General features: G+C 35.9%; 1 protein-coding gene across 2 annotated transcripts in view; it reads left to right on the forward strand.

The window, feature by feature from the left end:
• The window catches only part of LOC125676013 (calcium-responsive transcription factor-like), an 83,392-nt gene that overhangs the window by 34,006 nt on the left and 21,886 nt on the right, over positions 1 to 27,500 (forward strand). For both annotated transcript variants that reach the window (XM_048913896.2, XM_048913898.2), the window contains exons 7-10: positions 2,245 to 2,382; positions 8,966 to 9,163; positions 23,290 to 23,440; positions 25,982 to 26,126. In XM_048913896.2, coding sequence (XP_048769853.1) covers positions 2,245 to 2,382; positions 8,966 to 9,163; positions 23,290 to 23,440; positions 25,982 to 26,126 — 632 coding nt within the window. The remainder of the gene's footprint in view (positions 1 to 2,244; positions 2,383 to 8,965; positions 9,164 to 23,289; positions 23,441 to 25,981; positions 26,127 to 27,500) is intronic.

The following is a 27,500-nucleotide window of genomic DNA, read 5'->3' on the forward strand; positions in this document are numbered from 1 at the left end:
AGATACAAGTTTGTTCAAATCATGGCCCCCGGGGGTAGGTTGGGGTCACAATAGGGGATCAAAGTTTTACATGGGAATAAATAGAGAAACTCTTTAAAAATCTTCTTCTTAAGAACCACTGGGCCAGAAGAGCTGACATTTACATGAAAGCTTCCTGACATAGTACAGATTCAAGTTTGTTCAAATCATGGCCTCCAGGGGTAGGTTGGGGCCACAATAGGGACTAAGGTTTTACATGCCAATATATATATGTAAAGTCTTCAGATATGGGCAAAGCTGACTCAGGTGAGTGATGTGGCCCATGGGCCTCTTGTTTAAAAATTTCTTTAAAAATCTTCTCAAAAATGATAGGGCCATGATTAGTCATATTGGTATGCAAGCATCAATGCATAGTGCTGATTTAAGTTCGTTCAAATCATTCCCAAGGGTAAGATGGGGTTATAATAGGGGATTGAAGTTATGTATAGGGATATGTACAGTACAGGCCACGAGTATTCCCCATCGCACAGTGAAAAACACCGTGTAAAATGGTCCGTGTTACACCGTAGACACGGCGTGGCACGGTGTATGTGTATTTTGAATACACAAGAAGACCGTCTTATCTAAGAAGTTAGTCCCTAATACACACAGTGTCTATATGAAATCATATGAAAATGACATATAATCTGGATTTTATGTTAAATTATGTAAATGAACCATTCTGTGGTATTTTTGAATCCCAAAATTTTTGCTGAAGTAATAGTGGTTGTTCTAATTAAGAAGCCACAAGTATGGTCTTTTTGAAAATTAACATTTTTCATTGACTTTCCTTGTGTACAATTTTTTTTGTGAACTGTCAGTAAACGATGCATTCAGCTACAAAGCTTTATCACATCTTTCACCTTGATGAACAGAATTATTTATGTTTTATTTCTCAGAAATTCATATTATGAATTAATTCTGACTATAGATGTAACGTGTTCAACATTGTATACAATTTTAGAAGTCGATCACTGTAAACGTGAGTGATTAATTCTACACTGAAGTGTTGTAAAATTTAGATGAATATTAATCAGTCAAGTATTCAACCATACTAAACTGACTTGGACAACTAAAAACTTGATTGTATTACATGAGGTCCGTGTGCTTCAATGCTTGAAATTCAGTCGCGGCCTCACAGGAAGCTTGAGTTCACACCTTCCCTCCAACTATTTTTGATGATGATATTAAAGATATATTGGGTCCCCCACCTATTTTGACAGTAGCAGTGATTGAGTGTGAGAACAATGTACAATACATATAATATTTAAGCTTGAAAGTTATGAATTCAAGAATTCAATCCATATAGTGACCCACCCACTTCACAAATCATTCGGGGGGGTGGGGGGGGGGGATGTATATGTGTGAGGCAGTTTGAGTTAACCCTTCCCCACACACATGTACACGATTTAGGGTTTTGAAGTTCAGGCAAAAGCACAATTTTTTGTTGTTATTATTTTCTATTTGAATTTGGACAATGCAACATGCCCCCACTCATACTTTGAAAAATATAAGTAATGTTAGCTCAAGGTTCTGAAAAGTTCAATTTGCAGTTTGAATATGTTTCGTCATTCAATAAAAAATGTTTATTGGGGCTGTTTAATTAAATTAAACAATATTTTATTCACAAAATAAGTGAATGGGATCGGGCAGCAGGCAATGTTTTGTTATTTATAAGTTTATTTATGAATGTTGAATACGAACAGGAATGAGTTATTGAAAGAAATTTTTATGAACGCATGTAAACAAGAAAGCGAAAGTTGAACAAAATGGCAGAAACTAATGCAGATATCAAAACATGTAATGCATCCTACACTAGAAACAAAGAAAAGGAATGAGAACATGATTATATGGACATTTAAATAAAACAAAATGTCATGGTATTTTAAAACAAAGAAACGGTAATATCAACAGAAGATATACTATTTCCAAATGATGTTTTTAATGGATTTCGCTGGCAACATTACATTGTCCCCAATATTACGCTACATCATTATAGAAAAATGAGAAACATAATAACGGGGTTCCATTGTATATAGGATTAAATCTTCTCAAGACAAGCAGGGCCATGATTATAGTCATATTTTAATGCAAGCATCTTCAGGTAATGCAGATTACTGTTTATTGAGTTACCAAATGCTACCCAAATGTAAAATTACAATGCATGTTTTGCTATACAAAAGTGCTTTGTACCTGGCACACTAATAATGCTGTGAATTCTTTCAGGATATACATCAAAAAGGTCAAGAAGTTTCCAGAATTTGCAGTTGATGTTAATCAAGATAAGAAGTCGCTAAAAGCTGCGATGGATAATGCATTTCATCAATTGAAGGTCCTTGGTGCAAATGATATAGGGAAGGAATTGTAAGTTTGATTTAATTTGGGATAATGTCTAAATAACACTATTTCATTTTTCATAATATAGTATTACCAAAGTTACAATTCAACAACATCAAAACATACTTTTCAACACTTTACACGACCATTCTTCATGATAAATTAAAGACTATACTTTTTGATATTATAGACAGTTGCTTCTTCAACAAAAATGGAAAAAGGAAATGAGCAGTCATTCAAAAAATTACATTGTGACGCACCACTCCGATTCTAAAAAATTACATTGTGACACACCACTCTGATTCTAAATAATTACATTGTGACACACCACTCCGATTCTAAAAAATTACATTGTGACACACCACTCTGATTCTAAAAAAATTACATTGTGACACACCACTCTGATTCTAAAAAATTACATTGTGACACACCACTCTGATTCTAAATAATTACATTGTGACACACCACTCCGATTCTAAAAAATTACATTGTGACACACCACTCTGATTCTAAAAAATTACATTGTGACACACCACTCTGATTCTAAAAAATTACATTGTGACACACCACTCTGATTCTAAATAATTACATTGTGACACACCACTCTGATTCTAAAAAATTACATTGTGACACACCACTCTGATTCTAAAAAATTACATTGTGACACACCACTCTGATTCTAAATAATTACATTGTGACACACCACTCTGATTCTAAAAAATTACATTGTGACACACCACTCTGATTCTAAAAAATTACATTGTGACACACCACTCTGATTCTAAATAATTACATTGTGACACACCACTCTGATTCTAAAAAATTACATTGTGACACACCACTCTGATTCTAAAAAATTACATTGTGACACACCACTCTGATTCTAAATAATTACATTGTGACACCCACTCTGATTCTAAATAATTACATTGTGACACACCACTCTGATTCTAAAAAATTACATTGTGACACACCACTCTGATTCTAAAAAATTACATTGTGACACACCACTCTGATTCCACGCACAAGTACACTGAAGTTATATTAAAAAGATGCAGTAGTTCATCATTGATAATATCTACATAGTCTTTGGTGCTCAGGTCTTCCAACAGTCTGTTGGAATTTCCATGGGCATGAATTGTGGTCCTTTATTAGCTGATCTGTTTTTATATTCTTACAAGGCAAAATTTATTCGAAAGCTTCTACATAAAAGAAAAATCTCCTTGCTGTGGCCTTCAACTTGACAGTTAGATATATAGAAGACATTTTGTTTATTAACAATACTCATTTGCATTAGGGCCCCGCATGAAATGCGGGAAGCCCCATAGTAATCACATTGTCCATCCGTCTGTCCGTCAACACTTTCTTTGTGACACGATAACTCAAACAGTTTTTATCGTACAGTTTTCAAATTTTGTACAGAAATACTTTACAATAAGAGGAAGAAGCTTATAGATTTTGGGGTCATATCACTTTGTCTGTCTGCCTGTATGTGTGTCATTATCTTTGTTATTATGAACACTTTCTTTGTGACACGATAACTCAAACAGTTTTCATTGTACAGTTTTCAAATTTTGTACCGAAATACTTTACAATAAGAGGAAGACACCTATAGATTTTGGAGTCATGTCACTTTGTCTGTCTGTTTGAATGTCATCATCTTTCTTATTATGACCGTATCTATTTACCACTGTCTAAGGGAGATAATTCAATTTGAATTATGATATGCATTGTATTGATATATAGAAAATTTACAACATTGTGTATGTGTATATATTTGGTTTTTTTTTATGTGATATAAAAAATGCTTGATGTTACATGTATATTGAATTAACACGTCATTCCCAGTCAACAACTTTCAATCGGGATCGGAATACGAAATAAAATTTCATATATCCGGTTGCAAAGTGAAACTGCTTCAAGTTATTGAATTATGTAGTAATTGCATGTTACACCTTAGAGAACTGTTCCTTTCAATAAAGAAAGTCACAAAATAGATACAAAATGAGTGTACCTTATTCATTACTGTTACCGAGCTTTCGTTGGTGAAAATCTCGAAATGTCGTGTTTCACTGCGCTTGTTGACGGTAAGGTCCACATTTTCTACATGAGTATTTTGATATTTGCTTATGAATTTTTTGCGCATACTTGGTATGCCTCGGCTAGGAATAATGGAAACTTTCTCACCTATGTATGTAAAGACATATTCTAATATGTCTTACGGCATGACCGTGTTTGAGGGAGAAGCAAAAAATATTGGCATTAGTATCTAGATCCATAACAGGAGAAAAAATATCCCGAAATATTAACACCTAACGTGTGAGGACAGAGCTCAATCAAAGTATTCTAACGTTAGACATTTTTGATCCGCCTATTCATTGAACGCGGGAAACGTTATGCAACTGATGTAAACAGTGCATTGTGACGTCATATTCAGCGTCAGTGTTTAGCAAATACACAAACATAGGAAATGTACGTTGTACAATTCGCGTTAATCAAATAGTCATTATATATGATTAAGAAAATAAGGTTTACATGCTTTTATGGATTTTATGTAACATCTCAGAACGACGTGAACATGGGTATACGAGATTCAAAATGGAGAAATACATGTCCACGCGATAGTATTCGAATCGACGCCATTGGGACCAAATTTTCAAGTTCCATGGGTATGGTTTAATTTTTCACTAGTTTTCTATATTTTCCTTTTAAACATGTATATACGTGTTACCTATAGGGAGAGCTTCGCTCTCATGGCCCTTTAGGCCATGAGAGGGCTTCACCCTCTATTAATCTCTATTTTTAAAAATGTAGAACACTTTTATCAAATGACAATGTGTTTGAAAACGCTTAGAGCCCCGATGTCAGAATTTCCTTTTCCAAGACATCAATATGTCAAATTCATAATCCTTTTCGAATAGTATGTAGTAACAGGGGATGCTTACTCCTCCTAGGCACCTGACCCCACCTCTGGTCTGTCCAGGGGTCCGTGTTTGCCCAACTATCTATTTGTATTGCTTATACATGTAGGAGTTATGAGATTGATTATCCATTTTGAATCCCCTATTACAATGGGATTTAGTTGCACTCTGTTGTGTTTGAGTGGATGAGTGTGTGTCAAACAGAAGTAAAATTAAATTGCATCAGTCTCTCATAGATATGCTTCATGATTCCTTTTTCATAAATTTGCATTCCAATGTATCTTTATATATTATGAATTCTAACATATATACTACCAGCCCCAAACATTGCTATATTAGATACAGATGTCACTTTCCTCTAATAACCCTCAGCGGGGCCCTTGCTGACTGTGTCAGTTTTCTAGTTCATGTCAATTTGATAAATCCCTGTGAATTTGAAATAAAAGACACCACATAGTTTTCCATATCTGCTTCACACTTATATACATAGATGTTGGTGGCAAACTAACAATTCAACTTAGGGCTGTTCCAGAAATGATCAAATGGGGGGGTCGGGCGGCAAATGATATTTTTTTGTGTGGGTGGTCGTATTTTTTCATATTTTAATTGGTCCGTGGTTGGACTGTTAAAAAAATATTTATTATGGGTAGTGGGTAGTTTCTATTGTTTTATTTTGTGCCACGTGGGTGTTGAGTTTTCAGAATATTTTTATTGTCGCTCTTGTCGTGTTGGTTACAAAACTTCGGAGGGAAAATTGAAAATGTGCTTTCGAAATCGGAAATCGGAAGTAACATAGAACTATTCGAGTTGTCGCTCTTTACAGCGCATAACTTTCCATTATGGCACTCTTCAAATTAGAGGTGCGTTTAGTAGGGTCCCTTTGGACGTGATGGCGGCGAACTCTGTTCTGTAGATTATTACAGTTTACAGTGCATCGATTTTGGGAATATTTTGAAACCAATAGGTATTCCGTTTTCTAATAAAAATAGGCAAACCTTAGTTGATTTATACGAGGGTACCGATGCGTTATATTTATCAGTCGGTGTGATGGTGATATAGAGGCCTCCGGGTGTGGGCTCCAAGAAGACGAATGATTCGTGGAAAAACATATCCATACCCATTTCATGATAATAGCATCGTTTGGACTCCCAATCTTTCCAACATTCCCGCCATAGATGCCTTTGATTGTTGATGTGACATCGTTTCTTCAGAACTACTGTGATACAATGTCGCACAGGCATTACCGCGTCATTGACTAGAATGTTTGTCCCGAAAACCTCACGAGATTTGTACCGTTTTCATTTTTAAAAATATTTTTGTGGTGGGTCTGGTTAGTTTTTTTTTTTATTAGATGGGTCATTGTAAAATGAGTTTATTAATTTGATGGGTTATGGGGTAATTTTTTATATTTTTTTATGGGTGCTTGGTATATACAAAAGGTGCCTCCTGACCCCCCCCCCCCCCCCCCCCCCATGTATTTATTTCTGGAATAGCCCTTAATGACAACAGGATGACTTCAGTTTCTCCATCTTTGACTTTCCATATTTATGTAGCAATATTCCACTATCACTTGTATGTGGTGTTTATGTCTCTCAACTGATTCAATACACAAGAGTATGTTCTGCGTATGATTAAGTTTTTAAATTGATGCAGGCTACTGACAAATAAGTTGATATTACAGGGGTTTCAACAGTCTTGTTTAAAGTCAACATTTCGCAAATTCTATGGTAGTTATAGTGATCTCATTTACAAATACAACCAGTCATTTGGTTGAATGGTGTCTTGATGTGTTTCATACCAGTGGCCTACATTTTTCATAATGCTATGCGAGTTATTTACCCCTGATTACAGAGGGCGTGCAGCATTTTGCGGTCCACAGTTGACGGTGTCATATAAGAAATAAATAGAAAATTTACAATTTTTGATTGCAATCAATTGCCAGCTAAGGAATTTTTCTAAGAATTAAGTGTAATGACTTAAAAATAGTATAACTGAACAAAATATTTTAGTCGTTGATTACATTTGTATGTGTCCCTTGTGTGGTTTTCTCGCAAGCAATGTATGGTCATGATGTAACAAAGTATGTAAATAGTAACTAGTCCTCGATTTCTTTAGATCAGAATCATGATGTCCTTAGTATAGCAGCAATTCTTCATTATTAATTTTTATCAATATTTTCGACAAGCAAAACACAAAAACCATGCAATAAGATATGCCTAAAAAACACATGTACAACCAACGCATACATGTACATAATCAATTTATCATATCACACTGAACAAAACTATACTTGTTGCTAAATGTACCCAGGTCTGGGGGGTTATAAAACATTTTTGAGCACGTTTTCATATTCAAACTCAAAACTCTGTGCTCCAAAATCGTACTCATACTCAAAAGTGAAAGTTATAAAACTTTTATAAAGTCATCCTCACACTCAAATGGAGTACATGCTCAAGATTTTTCAAGTATACTTCGGAGCTTACTCAGAGTTGTACTCAAAACAGACATGGCTGAGTTTGAGTATGAGTACGGTAAAAGATTTATAACCTCCAGGCCTGGTGCAAATACACAAAGCATGTTTTAAATTATCTCGAATTGGTATCTCTAGTGTAATATTTTTGTTAAAATACTTTTTTTCGCATGTGATTCAATCTGTTGAAAGTTAGATTTTGTGTACATCAACTTACACCTCTTATTGTACTTCAATTACTCAACTGAAAGAGCACAAAAACAATCATCAGGCTCATAGCAATAATGGGTCTGCCCCCTCTTATTATTACATACAAAGTTGGTTATTTTTATGTGCAGAGATAGATCTATAGATAGGATGCACCCCCCCCCCCCTGAAAAAAACCCAGCATTGTCGTGAATGGTAGGTAGTGGAAATGTAAAATTTAACCGATGAATGGAACGGAAAAATCTACCCTTGCCGCCTTTCTTTTCGAGCTTTGGATTTTTCTAAAATTTACTTGTCAAGAATTTTCAGGCAATATCATGAAGTCAACTCCTCCCCCCCCCCCCCCCCCCCCCCCCCCATCCCATATAAACAATGCTACATGCCGGATTGTATCACATGCTTTCATTGTGCTTTTAATTCTAGGTGTCTGTTGATTTTAAAACAGATTACTACTGAAATCCTCGATATTAATTGCATAATTTGAACAGAAATAAACATCAAATACACCTACAACACCCCCTCCCCCTTCCCTAACTCTACAATTTAACGAAGTGCATATTTTAAAAAGTTTTCTCTAGAAAATCTAAGAAATTAAACCTTGTTTTTGTCAGAGATATATTACAGCCTATTAAAACTCAGCATAATAAAGAATTTGGTAATGTAAACTTTACAATACACTATTTGTTAATACTATTTATGTGAAGCTTAGGACCGCAATCGTAAGCGCGCCCCCCAACTTCCGGTGTAAGGGGAGTAACTGCAAAAATATAGGCCATTGTTAGGCCGTCCTATACATACTGATTTTGACTACAGATTATTTTTGTTTACTTGATTAAGAGAAAGGGCTCACGGCAGGTCTGACCAGTCGACAGGGGATGCTTCTCCTTCTAAGCACCTGATCCTACCTCTGGTGTGTCCATAGGTGTTTGCCCTACTATTAATTTTGTATTCTTTGTAGGAGTTATGAAATTGATCGCTGTTCATTATCTTCATTTTTTCATCTATTTTTAAGATATTATGTCCAGTTACCAACAGAGAAAGCTCACGAATTCCATGGAGAGCTTCAGCTCAACACAGCAGAACCTCCTCCAACTGTAAACCCTCACCTAGAAACACCCAAGGAGAGGCTGGATCCCCGAGTCAGGCAAAAAATCAGGGAACTGGTAGCAGTTGGGGAAACCAGTGTTTATACTGTCAGAAAACAGCTCAGGTCAGCTTCCATAGTGGTTCAGTTTGAAATGGTTTGTAATACCATATTTTGCAAAATATGATATGCATCGATATTTAACACGCACCCCCCTTTTGGGGCCTGAAAATGGAGGGAAAATTGCAATTTGTGTGTATAATACACAGCAAAATTCTGAGCAAGCAGTATTCTTGACTTTATTCTTCGTGGTTAATTTCACTAGAAGTATTTGTGGAAATAACATAAGTTCTGAACAAAGCACAAAAATTTGTATACAGCGCTGCAAAATGTTTAAAGGGACTGATCCAGGCTTTCCCCATAAATTTTGTTTTTCACTTTTAATGTTCAAAATCTACTGTCTAATGTGTTAAAAGATTTCACATAGAAATGAAGATTATACACATTATCATAGAAGCTATTTTCTTTAGGTAAAATGTGTCATCTAAAAGTTATAATTAGTGACTATGCAAAATTAAGATGCTTTATAATACAAAATTGATCTTTCACTGGTTTATTTGTATACATAAAAAGACCCGAGTCTTTGTTTACATAACACAGATTTAAGGCTAAAATATTGCTTTTATTCTTGCATTCAGAAGGTTAAAATTTTGGCTGTCAACATTAAAATGAGTTATATTTTTAATGTTCAACATGAAAAATGAAAAATATTTTTTTCAAAAATCACGAACCAGTCCCTTCTATTTTTAGCATTAAAGTTTTAACAGATTCGTTATTTTCTTTGTTTAAACTTCAAATTAATGAAATAGCTGACGTTATAAAAATAAAATCAAAATATTGAACAAGCGTTCAGTATTGTAATCAACACACCACCAAAGCTGCAAAAAATGATGTACAAAGAAAAAATGATGTACAAATTAAGGTGCGATATATCACCCCCTTGGTAATTATGAAAATGATAATAATTGAAGCCAATTATTTAAATTGTGCTCCGTCTGTAATAACAATGTTTTGAAGACGGTAGTGAAATGAAGTATTCAAAAACAATTTACCCTACAAAATTTCACAGGTAAAAATATGTCAGTTGTTTACTGCAAAAGAAAAGTTTGAAGTAATTGCATATTCCCAGACCTATGGAAATTGTGCAGCATGCTGCTCGAAAGCCACAGAGAGAAAGATTTCAACGGCTACCCTGACAAAATCAAGTGACAAAGCTCATGTACACAACAATGACTTCGTAAAAACCTGTGCTGGTCACTATCACTGGCTCATAATATCGTGGCACTTTTGCATGATGATGAATTTTAAGATCCAATGAGTATTGATTGGCTGTTTCATAATAATTTGATTAGTTACCGGTTGCAAGCATTAAATTTTCAACAATTTTATGTTCCTGAAGTAATTTTCTAAAGATCAATTTTCGCATTGGTAAACAATGTGAAAAAGCAGACCGTATCTATACATGGGCTATATATTGGGTATGAATGAACTTGCTGTCAAATTTCACCTGAAAGAAAAATGAGTCGAAAGCCTATGGCGGTATATAATACGGTGCAAAAAAAAGAATCTTGAAAAAAAGTGTGTATTATATTCGGCAAAATATTGTAATACAGAACTTCATTATATCTGAGAAGGTGTAACATCTCTCAGTTTAAACGATTTTATCAGATTTTAAAACATATCAGGACATTGATTTTTATCGCATTATATCTTAAGACTGCGCTTAAAAATTCAGTAATCTCATACTTCTGACAAAAAATTGTAATCGATCAAAAAAAATTAATTTCATTATAGCATTCTACCATAATGCCCGACTGCTTGTACTAGTTTTACATCTATGACATTTGCTGATTTATTATAATAAAAGTTTTTAGGTCACCTGAATCACTCGAGTGACCTATTGCAATTGGTCATCATCTGTCATGTACTGTCATGCTCAATATCTAGATTGATTGATTGCACCTTGTTTAACGTCCCTCCCGAGAATTTTTAACTCATATGGAGACGTCACCAAGATCGGTGAAGGGCTTCAAATTTAGACCTATGCTCGGCGCTTACGGCCATTGAGCATTGAGGGTTCTTTAGCGTGTCTTAGATCTGAACTTTGCTGACACTATTATCAGTGAAGCACCGTTTGTGAAGATCCTAGGTGTATGGTTTGATAATAGACTTTGCATGCAAATGCAAATCTCATCTGTGTCTCTTGCTTGCTATCATCAACTACGTAACATCGGACGAATACGGTTGCTCATCACAGAAGATGTGTGCAACACCTTAGTATGTGCCCACGTGACATCTCGGCTCGACTACGCCAATGCTCCTCTTTCCAGTATTAACACAACCGACTTGGCAAAACTGCAGCGGGTACAGGATATGGCAGCACGAATCATCACTCGTATCAAGAGAGGTGATCACCTAACTCCAGTGCTGATTTCTTTACATTGGCTTCCTATTGACAGGTGCAGCCAATACAAAATTATCCTCTACTCATATAATGTGATTCATAAGATGGCACCAAAATACTTGGAAGTGGTCACTGTTTACCAACCAAATCGTTCCCTAAGATCTGAAAATTCACTGACATTAGTTAGACCTAGATATCGAACCTCCACATATGGAAACAGGCGCTTGGATGTGGCAGCAGCTACACTCTGGAACTCCTGCCTGATACCCTCCAACATTGTCAGAATTTGAACACTTTTAAAAAACATTTAAAAACATATTTTTAGACTTGCATATTATACCATCTTCTTTAATGCTATTGATACTAAATTGGAAGTAAATGGATATTTAGAAGGAACAGGTAACCCTTAACCAAAATTATAAATTTCATGTCCCAGGGGTAGGGGTTTTGGTATCAGGATGGGGCTAAAATTTAGATAGTGATTATGTTTATCATTTGAAAGGCTTCTTTAAGTCAGCTGACATGGTATGAAAACTAAATGCATATTTAGAAAAAGCAGAAAGGAATGTACCTAAATTGTGAATTTCACAACCCCAGGGTTCTGACTATAAAGCGGGTCCAAAATTGTCATTTAGTCTTAATATAACATTATTATGTAAAGTCTTTCATCAGTATGAGCATTTTCTGGGTCATTTGTGTTTTAATAACACATCTAGTTTTATACTGCTGTTGAATATTTAAATTTAGTTTAGATATGCAGAACAGGAAAATTAAATTGATAGCCCTTGTGGCTAGTGATGCTTTTAAGTAATGCTCAGGTGATTGATAGGGTCTGTGGGCATCTTGTTTTAATGTAAATGCTTCAATTAATATACATGTAACAATTGTATTGATATAACTATCATTGAAACTACTCTGCTGTGCTGACTTTAACGAACATTTCAATAAACATCTTGTACTTCCTCTTGACCCTGCCTCTAGACATCACAATACATACCTGTGATTACCCTTGGCATTCCATGTCCCCAGCTCATCCTCTTGACTTTCACCAGTACTTGCCTCTGGACACCCCTGACATTTCCCAGGTCATTCCCTGTAAATGTCCCTGTACACCCCTGTAGATATCCGTGTACATTCTGTAGATGTCCCTTTACACCCCTGTAGATGTCCCTGTACACCCCTATAGATGTCAATTTACATTCTGTAGACGTCCCTGTACACCCCTATAGATGTCCGTTTACATTCTGTAGATGTCCCTGTGCACCCCTATAGACGTCCCTGTACACCACTGTAGATGTCCCTGTACACCCCTATAGATGTCAATTTACATTCTGTAGACGTCCCTGTGCACCCCTGTAGACGTCCCTGTGCACCCCTGTAGATGTCCCTGTACACCCCTATAGATGTCCGTTTACATTCTGTAGATGTCCCTGTGCACCCCTGTAGACGTCCCTGTGCACCCCTGTAGACGTCCTTGTGCAACCCTGTAGACGTCTGTGTACATTCTGTAGACGTCTGTGTACATTCTGTAGACGTCCCTGTACACCCCTATAGACATCCGTGCTCACCCCTGTAGACTTCCCTGTACACCCATGTAGACATTCCTGTGCACCCCTGTAGATGTCCCTGTACACCCCTGTAGATGTCCGTGTACATTCTGTAGATGTCCTTGTACACCCCTGTCCTGTACACCCCTGTAGATGTCTCTGTACTCCCCTATAGATGTCCGTGTACATTCTGTAGATGTCCCTGTACACCCCTGTCCTGTACACCCCTGTAGATGTCCCTGTACATTCTGTAGATGTCCTTGTACACCCCTGTCCTGTACACCCCTGTAGATGTCCCTGTACACCCCTATAGATGTCCCTGTAGATATCCCTGTACACCCCTGTAGATGCCCCTGTAGATATCCCTGTACATCCTATAGATATCCCTGTACACCTGTAGACGTCCCTGTGCACCCCTGTAGATGTCTCTGTACTCCCCTATAGATGTCCGTGTACATTCTGTAGATGTCCCTGTACACCCCTGTCCTGTACACCCCTGTAGATGTCCCTGTACATTCTGTAGATGTCCTTGTACACCCCTGTCCTGTACACCCCTGTAGATGTCCCTGTACACCCCTATAGATGTCCCTGTAGATATCCCTGTACACCCCTGTAGATGCCCCTGTAGATATCCCTGTACACCCTATAGATATCCCTGTACACCTGTAGATGTCCCTGTACACCCCTGACATTTCCTGTACATCCTGTGACACCCTTTTACCATTAGATTTATTTCCTGTCAATAGAAGTTATGACTATGTTCATAAAAATGTTTACATTTAATTTAAAACTTTTTATTATCAAATAAAAACAACATAAAAAATAAGCATGATACAGATCATAATGACTTACAAATTATGTTCCAGTGGATGATAATGATGGTTTCAGGTGTAAATTTTACATAAGATAAAACTTTTTACAAAAGTTCTTGTGCATTTTTCTTGATAAGCTGTCTTGAGTTTCATAACAAAAATATCTTAAGAAAATTTGAAAACAAAATATATTCCCCTTGCCTTTTCTTGCTAAAACTCAAACAGTGCAGAAGAGGATCCTGATATTCATGTTAATGGCCTTGACAATCAGACACAATACCTCCAATAAAACCAATGACACAATACCTCCAATAAAACCAATCAGACAATACCTCCAATAAAACCAATGACACAATACCTCCAATAAAACCAATCAGACACAATACCTCCAATAAAACCAATCAGACAATACCTCCAATAAAACCAATCAGACACAATACCTCCAATAAAACCAGACACAATACCTCCAATAAAACCAATCAGACAATACCTCCAATAAAACCAATCAGACACAATACCTCCAATAAAACCAATCAGACAATACCTCCAATAAAACCAATCAGACACAATACCTCCAATAAAACCAATCACACAATACCTCCAATAAAACCAATGACACAATACCTCCAATAAAACCAATCAGACACAATACCTCCAATAAAACCAATGACACAATACCTCCAATAAAACCAATCAGACAATACCTCCAATAAAACCAATCAGACAATACCTCCAATAAAACCAATCAGACACAATACCTCCAATAAAACCAAATATTTATACCAAATTTCATGAAAAAGTAATGTAGCATAATTATACAAGTTTTTGCCAGTTAATGAAATTGAGAGATCTACATGTATGTCTGAAACCATCGTTGCTAACCATGTCTATTGTCTCCGTTCACACTACATCAGTTGTGGATGTATGATTAAAGCTGACATGAATTAATAAATACATACACCTTTCTCATCTTATCCGCCATACCTGTATATACTCCAAATGTGATTGTCACACCTGAGTGATTTTTCTAAGTGGACTCGACCAGTGCACATCTCCGATAGTAATATATAGGGAATGAGAAACAAATAAAATCACATTTCAAAACATTATGCTTTGCTCAAAATTACAAAATATTAATTGTATACCAATGCCAACATTCTGAAAGTTTAGATAATTTATACAAAAATGCAAAAAAAAGCTTTTCTTGCATACTTGCAAGTGCATGCAAGTATTTGCAGTTTCTTATGAAATAAATGCGGATAAATCATTTGCCAATTACATACTGATAGAATGGAATAAGCAAAGAGCATAAAATATATTATTTATATCAATTCTTGCAAAATACAGGTGCATGTCATATGCATAATATGTAATGCACATGGCATATTCGCCCAAAAAAAAAAACCGTATCAAATATGGATGTCTATTCAACAGGTATCGGAGATGTGCACTTACCGAAAATATTAGATTCTTTTTATTCTGATATATCCACAAAACAAAATGATAAATCTCGTTAGAACTGTACAACATGTTGTCATTCCATTATGCAGACTGCGACACACTTCACCCATGTCTTCAATAAGGGGAGATGTCAGAGTTGAAAATTTTTCCTGAATGCTTGTCTGGTCGAGGTTTTGCAGTTTATGGAAATCGGGAATCTAATCATATACACTGAGCATCTGGTTGGATATATTGCGTGCACAATTCAAAATTTATCGATGATCATATACAAACTTGGATATACAAATATGGGAATAATGATCAAAAATATACATCTGTGTGAATATGCGGGTATTACATTTGCAATCCACAATAAACAGTTGATTACACAAATACACATATAAAAGGAAATGTATGAATGAAAATATAGTTTTATTGTCTCTTTGGGAACCACATAATTATTTACAGTCTCTGTTTGTTCATATTCATTGATTGAACGAGAGAGAGAGATACCGTCCTACTTGATGTGCAATATATCATTTCACAGAAGGAAAGGAAATTGATCAATAAGCTTACAAGCATTAAAAATTTCCAGCTTTTTAAAACTTTGTGATTGACAATATATCGGAAAGTTCCAGGAGTTGATGCTTATAATTGAATTCATTACAATTTTTAAAAAAATATTAGTTTGAACTGTGTATGTAGAAAATACTGACTTTGTATGTTAAAATTAACGGAAAAAAGTAAATTGTCAAAAAAGTGGGGAGAGCAGACCAGCCTCCCTGCCCACCCCAACCCTCTGTATACGTGCCTGAAACAACATATCAATTCGTGTTGAAAGGTGCATATCTGCATTTCATTGAATTCCAAAGGAGCTCGAATTTATGTGTTCCTCTATTATTTTGTATGCAAGATTCGTTCCCAAATTTAGAATCATGCTTTCAGTCAGAGCAGAAATGAATTCATTATGAAGTACATCTAGTTTGAATGCAAATGTGGGGTTCCTTCTTTTAATTTCATCAGACTCATTAGAACCCCCTCCCCCAAACTATGCAGCTTTGTTTTTATTGATATCTAAATCGGTATATGAATCCGGATATAAATTATATGTTTTTTCGTGATCATATAGATATTGATACTAATAATGAAAAAAGGAAAGGTTTATACTCTTGCCTTTTGCAAATCATACTTATGCATTATAGAATAATGACATTGTATCATATCAAATAAAACCTATTTTCAGTATATATCCATTGCGCCAGATCTACGAAATGAAAATATTTATGAATAAATTACACTCAAGCCTGAAAGTATAATCATTATGGCATGTTACAGAAACGTTAAAACACACATATGCTATAGTCCTGCAATACATGTATTTATGCATTCGTGAATGAAGTTCCTACGCTTGAAAATATCTTGGTCTTTATGCATTTTGTTTTGTGATTTTGGTTTACCATTCCTTACACTGTGTAAATGAAGGAAAACTTGGTAAAGGGTGCAATTCTACACCTTACAATTAGTATTATACATGCATGTGTTGCAAAGCAAAATGTACATGTAATAACAAGATATGTATCATCATTTTTCATGGGGGTGGGGTGGGACAACAGGACAACAATCGTTGGGGGTGGGATGGGGCGGTTAGAGTCCTCTACTATGAGCGCCTCATAATATCTTCATTTTCTTAATTGGTGGTGGTGTGTCTTCTACTATTATATCAGAACTTTCAAGCTGGGGTCAATTGGGGGGGGGGGGGGGGTGTCACCCAAGATATCTTTTATTATACCCCTGAACGAAGTTCGGGGGGGGGGGTATAGGAATCACTGTCTGTCCGTCCGTCTGTCGTGTCCGGGTCATAACTTCTTTGTTCTTTGACATAGGCATACCATATTTGGCACACAGGTGGATCACCATGAGACGATGTGTCAAGTACCTATATGACCTTGACCTCAAGGTCAAAATTATAGGTTTTTTACAATGGATTTGTGTCAGGGCCATGACTTCTTTGTTCTTTGACATAGGCATACCATATTTGACACATGAGTGTATCACCATGAGACAATGTGTCGGGTACCTTCATGACATCTATATGACCTTGAACTTTGACCTCAAGGTCAAAATTAATTATAGGGTTTTGACATAGTCCCATGGTGATACACCCATATCTTATGGTATGACTATGTGTCATGTACATTCATGACCTCTTTCTGACCTTGACCTTTAATCTCAAGGTCAAAATTATAGGTTTTTACCATGGATTTGTGTTTGGACTATATCTTCCATTTTCTTCTACAAAGACATACCATATTTTTACACTCGGGAAATAGGTAATTTATACCTATTAACAACACCCTTTGGGAGATTGGGGTAAGCGGGGGGTATTCTTAGTGAGCATTGCTCACAGTACCTCTTGTTTGCATTACAAAAAAAGATATTTTTATTAGAGGTGGGGACAGACACTCTTATCCCCTCCCCTAGATTTTTAGCGTTGAGTTCAACGCAGAATGTAATAACGCAAAATGGCATAGATATATAAGATCTATCGAGTGCCAAATTAGCATAAAATGAAGTAATTGAAAATAACATTATTTAAAGATATGTTTAAGTTTTAATTATTGCGTGCTTTAAATGAATCAAATAAATCTGTATTATCAATTAATGAGAGCAATATTGAGTTACTGTTCTCATTTATTGAATTAACGATACCATTTGTCTTAATAAGAGCGCGATTATTACAAGATCATCGGTTCTCTCTCTCTCTCTCTCATTCATCCCCATACACTCCTACAGTGTTGTATATGCAAATTATATATGCATAAACAATTTATGTACCTAAATGATTTCCTGATTTATAAATCTGCAATACTCTGACCAGTAAATCATACGGTATAAGGATTCATGCACAAAACAGGGTAAATATACTTTGATACTTAACCTGATTGAAGATAGCTGATCGCACGGGCTAAGTGTGTCGCAGTGTGTACAATGGTATATATATATACTGTTGGAATACAAATGAAGTTTATCATTTTGTTTCATGGATTATGCAAATAAAGGGAGTTTTACTACTACTTGGTATTTTCGGCAAGTGTACACGTACATCTTCGGCCTTTTATAGATATTACGAGTAGACCCAGGTAAATAGTCGTCCGCATTCGATGCTTTCTCATGGCGAGCATACATTGTACATGACCATGTCATGTTTATAAGTACAGTAGCATTTATGTATTTGCATTTTGCTTAAAGTAAGTGAATGGTATAGATTTTATACCCTTTGCTTATTCCATTTTATCAATAGATAATATATGAAATATTTTATGCGCGTTTTTTGTATAGTTTTGACATATTTACTGCAAATGTACGCACATTCACATAAAGAAAAGGCATTCTATATTTATTTATCCAAAGCTTTTATAATGATTTACTACTGTACAATATGTTTATTGTAATTTTGAGCACTGCGTGGTGTTCCAAAATGTGATTTCATTTCTTCTTGATGTCCTATAAATTAGTATCGGAGATGTACGTGTTACCTGTCGAAGCTACCGACACAGGTAAATCGAAGACACTGATGTGAAGTGAAGCGTAGCAAAACTCGTCCCCTTATATAGCATGCGAACCCTGATACGTTTTTATTATTATAACAATAGAATATCCAATGAATATGGCGGATTAGCAAAGAAATATGGAGGACATATAGAATTATACTATATTTATTAATTCATGTCAGCTTTAAGAAGGCCATTGACTTTATAAATATCAACCTGTCGAGGAGATCCCTCAATTTGTTTTTGATGGAAAAAAAAACCAGTCGGAGATCATCACGTGGCTCGTAGCGGAATAATCTGAGGATTGCCAATTTGGAAAAACTGACACTACAAGTTTATTGATACAGAATTTGCAGCATAGTCTCTGTTGTTAAGGTGGATTTTATTTGATATAAAGCTATATACTTGACTTGCTTCTGAAAGAGTTATATGTAAGCTTTTTGTCTGTTATTCTTTGTAAACAAACGCTACACATTTAACCTGCACCAGCCATTATAAAATCTGTTATTGTGACTGTGATTGGTCCATAAATGATTGTATCATTTCATAAAGATTCATGAAAAAATCAAGGATTTCGCTGATCATACAGCCACTGTTTGAGGTACGTAGGGTAGGTGTTCCCGGACTCAGTCAGCGTGGCTAGTGGACTTTTGCAAGAAGGGCTGACTTTTACAGTCAATGGCTGACTTTGACACGAGCATACTATACGGAAACCTTTTCATGACATATCTGTATATATGGATAAGTGATGAACCGCTGCAATGTACAGAAATGTTGTCCAAACATTATAGAGTTGTTCCGGTTCATTTCCATACTCGTACTGTTTCTAAAACAGTAAAGTCTATGTGACTTAATGTCCCCATAAATATTTTTATGTCACCTAACTTAATTAATGCGCCATGCGTGAACACTTGACCAAACTAATCTTTCTGATAACTGCCTTTTTTTTCATATTTGGTATGAAGCATCTTTGGGACAAGGGGGTATAAAGTATATATTTCAGTACTCCTGCACAATCCGGGCCTTAAGGATGAAGCAAACATTGACCAATATTAAAAAATCTTCCTTATGACCTTACATCTGTAAGAAAAACTGAATATATAGATCTGGTCATATAGAGCTGAAAGTCCTCTACAGAAATTGTAAATTAGCGGGTGTTACCGGTCGACAGGGGATGCTTACTCCTCCTAGGCACCTGATCCCACCCCTGGCAGGGCTTGAAGCTAACTTTTTATGTCACCAGTCCAGCCGGACTGATGGGGTATAATTTTAACCAGTCCGCAGAAAAAATTACCAGTCCAACAGAGTTTTCCAGAAATAATCAAATATATTTTGTTGATATCATTAAAATGAAATTTAACTCATTATGCCTTAGACAACATTGTAACACATAAATGTGGAATTTATATTTACGAATCAGATTCGTCCGGTTGATTAAACAGATCGAAGCATGCCAAATGTGTATGAAATTTCATATTAAGTATATTTTCCAAAATGATGCTTTAGAAAATTAACCAGTCCCATCAGACTGACTAAAACAAATGTCAGTCAGTCCGCCAGACTTTTAGCCAGTCACAGACTGACGGACATATGTTAATTTCGAGCCCTGCCTGGTGTATCCAGGGGTCCGTGTTTGCCCAACTATCTATTTTGAATTGCTCATAGGAGTTATGAAATTAATCACTGTTCGTTATCTTCACCTTTCATCCGTGGTAGACGTTCTGAATCCAGGACAGGGCCAAACTTGGTATTTAGTGTTTATGTGTAAACATAGATTTTCTTCAATGCTGTGCCGTTTGCCTATATATTTTAGATGAAAACAGTTCCAGTTCCATCCCCGTCAAGTTCTGTTTTTATATGTCAGTATTGAAAAAAATCATCAGGGAAGGGGACCAGACTTATAGCTTTCATAACGTACTAGGATTACTTCTCAAAATTTACATCCAGTATTCATGTTAATAGAATGAATAGATATAAAAAAATCAACGGGATTCGAATTGACTGCTACCTAACATGGTTAAATCTACAAACGTAATCAATTAAAGATGCGAGTTTTCGGTTCACATGGGGCTTTAATAAATGTTTGGACAGAAATATGCTGGGAAAATATGTTAGGAATTTTTGGATATCATGATGCAAGAATACAGCGACCTGCGCCGTGAATCAAAGCTTTTTATAATGGGTGGATCTGTAGCTCTCTGGTATGACCAAATATTTTCCCAGATAGCTACAGATCTCCATTAGTGCAGATGCACATGTAATTCCGAATTGTCAGTATGCTTAGTATGCACTGTGTTGTATCTGTCTGTGTGTGTTTGATCGAATAAAGCTGTATAACAACTTCATACATTTTTATGATAAAATAAAACACAAAACTCCTGCATAATAAACTTACATTCGATTTGTCATGATGTAACGACTTTTTGTAAAGTGTAAACATGAATTAATGTATCTGTGCGAGTTAACATTTTACACCTAGGTATGCATGTAAAAATTGCCTTGTGAAAAAAGTTCAAGTGGTTTGAAACGTAACAGGCCTACCGTAATAATATTGCAACATGCAGTGATCTGAACACACTAGCCATTACTTCAATAGAGAGAGACTACCATTTTACTGGAAAAGCTAGCTCACTAGCGAGGCCATAGAAATTCCCTACATACTGTCTCCTACACTCCCCCCTGCTCAGGGAAGCTTAGCATGGGTCTTTTCTGATTGTTTGGCACCTCTTCAGCATCTGCCGTTCACCACGACAACCGCCGTCGTCCCAGGATGAAACCTAGTGCGTACATGGACACAAACATACTCTACCTGAAGCAAACCTCTGGACAGCCAAACACCAGAGTCACTTCGCTGCCACCATTTTGTAACGTGCAGCGGTTTGAACACGGTATTAAGAGACCGTCCAACGGAGAATGGAAAAAAAGGTCACATATGACAGGTGGTCTCTTAATACAGGTTGCCTATTTTCCGCAGTTAATGGATAAATTTTCGCAAATAATTTGTACAATGGAGAAAATGACTACATGTATTTGGAATTTATCATTAAAAATATCAAGTACTGTTTTAATAGTTGTAAAATAAAATTAATATTACACTGTAGTTAAAAATTTAGAATACAATGTGTTGTATCATAATTTATTATTCATCAAAAATTACATTTACTCTGTTTAAGAATGATAAACTTTGCATGCATTTCATATTACACATTTACATGAGATTTAAATTTCATTTATGAACTGCATGTAAATTTTCTAAAACTTCTAAACACTTTATTGTATTTATATATAGTCCACTTGTACAGTGTAACTATATAAAAAATGCAATGCTTGTGGTAAGAAATCAAATGATGAAGTGTTGAATCTCCTTTTGTATATTACATGCTGGAAATTGTTATTCAATTTGAGAAACATTAAATAAATCACAATATCCATTGTACATGCACAGCAAATCTTTTAAGCTTTGAACTAATGCAGGCAACTTCCTTGAAGTCGGACGTGTCAAATACTCGGGACATGTCGAAGTGAACCGCTAGTTCCGGTCATTATTCTGGAAACCTCGAGTATCTCATGCAGGAAAACTATGAATACTCCATTCAAAATTTCAGTCCTAAGCACAATATTTACCTGATTTATATCGCAATCGGGCAAATTTTTCACTCTGTTGAACATAATAGTATAACAAGTGGTATATTTTCATTTCCGATCTAGCCTATCCGGCACTTCTTAAAGTTTGTCGAAATTTACACCTTCAAATACACCGGCCTTGATTCCCTGATCCTTGATTTTGTTAGATAAACAACTCGCGTTTTATTAATTAACCACACACGACCCTGCATGTTGACAGATTGGGTATGATAATTTATTCATACGGCCGACTAAACAAGATCACCGCCAAACTGCGTTTTAAAACAAAAGTGTTGGGGGCTATAATTCCCAGAATAATCGTGCGTTCGAAAACGAAAGTGTTAGGGGCGATAATTCCTAGAATGAATAGTCTGCTCAACCGAAATCGAAAGTAGTAATCGCGTTGTAATCGAAAAATGTTAAATAGAGGTAAAATTTCGTGAAAATACACGAAAAGGTTGTAAAAATCATGGTCGTTGGTCGCGTTAGACAGGTGGTCGTTTAATACAGGTACAATATATAGAGTGACGTCTTGGGGGGGAACTTTTTATGGTCACATACGACAGTGAGTCGCTTAATACAGTGGGTCACTATGGCAGTTTTGACTGTAGTTAACGATATTGTGCTTCCATACCATACACAGGTTTAAATGTCGAAGTCGGCCGTTGACTTTGAAAGTCAGTCGTTCTCGCAAAAGTCCAGTGACAATGGTCTGAAACGTGGCATTGGAAATTGGACAATGGGGATGATTTTGAGATTTACATCAATGTATTTCTTTAAATTCTTTGAATTCATTCCTGATTTTTTTTTCCAGAACCTATGTGTCCAAGGTTCTGTACATGGGTACAGAGGTGCCAGAAAGACATGACCTTACTCTGTTTCCTACTGTCAATGACCTCAAAAACCAGATCCACCAAGCCCTGGTAGATGTAGAAAATGGCACGCTGGCAGTCACCACTCCACAGGTGGGATTACAGGTCTATGCCCTGCCAGATACTGTAAAGGGCTATAATTTCACAGAGCTAAAATTTCGTGATTTTTATCATTCAGTATTTCACGATGTTTTAAATTTCGCGGATAAACCCCTTCTCATGTATAAACTCATACCCCCAAATACTTTCAACAGCACTCTGTGATGGTTTTATTTTCGCGATTGTAAACATAATCATGAATATAGTGGGGGAAAACCCAAGCGAATATTTCTCCCTTTACAGTAATATGCCAGAAGATACACAGTAAAACATGGTTATAGCAAATCTCCAGGGCCAGCAAAAAACAGTTCATTATTACCAAACTTTATAGAAATATCAGAGTGTCTCATGCAGTACTGATATCCTTCAAAACTGGACTGTTACTTGAACAGAAGAAATACAAATGTAATTATTTAACAAACATGAAAGTTTAATCTTACATATTTACCCAAACTTATTTTGAAACAGATTATTCATGATAAAGTCTTTTCCAATTAAACAGAATTTGCATTACAAATAGAGTCCTTTATAAATATTACATTTATTAGTGTAATTAGAAATTAATGTAAATGGTAACACATTTATATTTTTATATTAAAAAAACTCTAAACACTCTTTTTTTATACTTTTTTTTTTATAAAAATTTACATTTTTATATATATTATACCTCACCTGCATTGTCGGCATTTTTTGAGTGTCTTCAAAATTTATATTAAAGTTCATAACAGCGTTCTCCTTCTCCATTCCTAGAATATCATTTATGAGATTGTCGGTATCTTGATCTGACCTGTTTTCAGATTTATATTTTGTTTTTGCATCAGAAATATTTCATCCCCACTCTCCATTTTAAACTGATCTAATCACTCCCACTATCTACAACAAAGAAGCTGATTTCTAACATACTCAGTACTAGTGAGCAGTTTTCATTCAAGCCTGCATTCTTTTGTTGTAATATCAGACTGTCTCAGGTAAATCAACAAACGTAATTTAAAGGGCTATGTTTTAAGTGGCTGATTTCTATCATACTGGGTGCTAGTGAGCAGTTTTCATTCAAGTCTGCATTCTTGAAAAAATTGCTTTATGGTCATTAACACTTTTGGCTTTTTAATTTATTGCAATTGGTTGTCGTCCGTCGTTGTGCATTGTGCGTCGTCCGTCGTGCGTTAACAATTGAACATTTTTAATTTCTTCTTAATAACTACCTGTCCAATTCTTTTCAAATTTGGTATGAAGCATCATGGGGGACATAAATTGTAAATTTCAGGACTCCAGCACCCCTGGGGCAAGGCAAAAACTGTCCAAAATTTACCAATTTTCAAAAATCTTCTCAAGAACCACACACATGTAAGAAAAACTAAATACATGGTGATGTAGAGCAGGAAGGCCTCTACCAAAATTGTAAATTTCATGATCCCCGGGGTAGGGGTTCTGACCCCAGGGTGGGGCCAAACTTGGTAAATAGTGTTTATGTGTAAAACACTTAAATAACATCTTCTTTAGTGTGGTTGATACAATATTGACACTAAATATATATTTAGAGAGAGCAGGTAGTCCTTTACCAAATTTGTAAATTTGATGATCCCAGGGGTAGGGGTTTTGGTATCAGGGTGGGGCCAAAATGGTCAGTTATTAAATGTGTGAACAATAGACATTTTTAACTTCTTCTTGATAACTATCATTCCAATTATTTTCAAATTTAGTATGAAACATATTTGGAACAAGGGGAACATATATTGTAAATTTCAGGATTACTGCACCCCTGGGGCCTTAGGGGCAGGGCAAAAACTGCCCAAAATTGACCAATTTTCAAAAATCTTCTGAAGAAGAACCACATACATGTAAGAAAAACTAAATGCATGGTGATGGAGAGCAAGAAGGCCTCTACCAAAATTGTAAATTTCATGATCCCCGGGGTAGGGGTTCTGACCCCAGGGCAGGGCCAAACTTGGTAAATAGTGTTTATGTGTAAAACACTTAAATAACATCTTCTTTAGTGTGGTTGATACTATATTGACACTAAATAAATACTTAGAAAGAGCAGGTTGTCCTTCACCAAAATTATAAATTTGATGATCCCAGGGGTAGGGGTTTTGGTATCAGGGTGGGGCCAAAATGGTCAGTTATTAAATGTGTGAACATAAGACATTTTTAACTTCTTCTTGATAACTATCATTCCAATTTTTTTCATATTTGGTATGAAGCATATTTGGAACAAGGGGGACATAGATTGTAAATTTCATGATCCCCGGGGTAGGGGTTCTGACCCCAGGGGAGGGCCAAACTTGGTAAATTGTGTTAATGTGTAAAACACTTAAATAACATCTTCTTTAGTGTGGTTGATACTAGATTGACACTAAATAGATATTTAGAAAGAGCAGTTAGTCCTTTACCAAAATTGTAAATTTGATGATCCCAGGGGCCTCAAACGGTCTGATATTTTTCCATACAGAACTGTATTCGGCATATATTCAATACATGTAGCAGTGATTACTCCTCTCCTCAACCTAATGATGTTTCTGTGTGTGATGTATTCAGGTGAATGTGGAGATTGTTGGGCAGTCCTCTGCGAGCCAGACTACAGAGTTTTCCTCTGTTGTGGATGGATCTGTGTGGTCATCTGATGGTGTTCAACCTGTCCCTGAGACAGTCACAGTCACTCTAACCCAGAAACCAGGAGACGGTAGGTAGCAGGAATACATGTAACAAACATTAAGGCCAAAAAATTTAATCAATAGTTTCTCAGATACTGCCGCATCCATTAAAAAGGTACTGCATGGAGTTGTTTTTTTTATCAATTTGTATTTGTTTATTTATGTAAATTAGGTACAGTCAAGGGACATATAATTATTTGCCACTTCAAAATGGCCACTGTGTTTTAGCTTCACTCACCTTGGTAATTTTTGATCTGCATAAACATTAATTTAAATGATAAATTTCTTACCTCAATACTTCGTTAAATTGCCTTTCATCTTTATAACTTTCAATAATCTGGCAGGAATTGTGCTATACAGGTCCTCAATATAAGAGGTGGGTATATTTTCTCAGGCAGTTCAAATTTCCGCCATAAGCATAAGCTGCTGTTTTGTGTTGATGAATTTGGTACGAGTTCCAGTGTTCTTTTAATTTTCAACCAAATATTCTCAATGATATTGAGGTCAGGAGACTGAACAGGCCATGGTGTGGTAATTATATTGTTATTGGTAATGTATTTTTCTACCAAACAAGCTTTATGTACAAGAGCATTGTCGTCCATGAAAACGTAATGGTTATCTGGAAAATGCCATGCTAAGAAAAGGCACAAATTGTGGTCCAGTATTTCCTGGCATTTATATTACCTTCTACATCAGTTAATGTTTCAATTCCTTTAATACAAACAGATCATGACACTTGTCCTGCGTCGTGCTGATGGACACACCAGCTTGTGCACTATACTTTTCTTTGTCTTTTCTTGAGATATAAACTTTATCATTTTTTCCAATTACTATCTGACTTTCATTCTATTCCACTCACAATCAACTGTCCAATTTCTCCTTTCCTCACACCATTTATGACGAGGTTTCCTGTTGACCTTGTGAATCAAGACTTTTTTCTTGGCAACCTATCATTTATATCCCAACTCTTGAATTTTGCTTTTTATGCCCCTGTCACAAAGTGGTTGGGGCATATAGTTTTACCCTTTTCCATCCTTCCGCAACACTCAGTTGTCGTTCGGAACTTCTTAGCTCACCTGAGCCGAAGGCTCATGGGAACTTTTCTGATCAAAACTTTCCGTTGTCTGTCATTGGCATCGTCGTCGATCTTGTTGTAAACTTTTCATATTTTCATTTTCTTCTCCAGAACCACAAAGCCAATTTCAACCAATCTTGACACAAAGCATCCTTAGGTAAAGGAGATTCAAGTTTGTTCAAATGAAGGGTCATGCCTCCTTCAAAGTGGAGATAATCACAAAAATAGAGTAGGGTCATTTAAAAACTTCTTCTCAAGAACCACTTTGCCAGAAAGCAGAAATTTACATGAAAGCTTCCTTACATAATGGAAATTCAAATTTGTTAAA

This window comes from Ostrea edulis, chromosome 3 (assembly GCF_947568905.1).
Source record: "Ostrea edulis chromosome 3, xbOstEdul1.1, whole genome shotgun sequence".
In the NCBI taxonomy this organism is placed as follows: domain Eukaryota; kingdom Metazoa; phylum Mollusca; class Bivalvia; order Ostreida; family Ostreidae; genus Ostrea; species Ostrea edulis.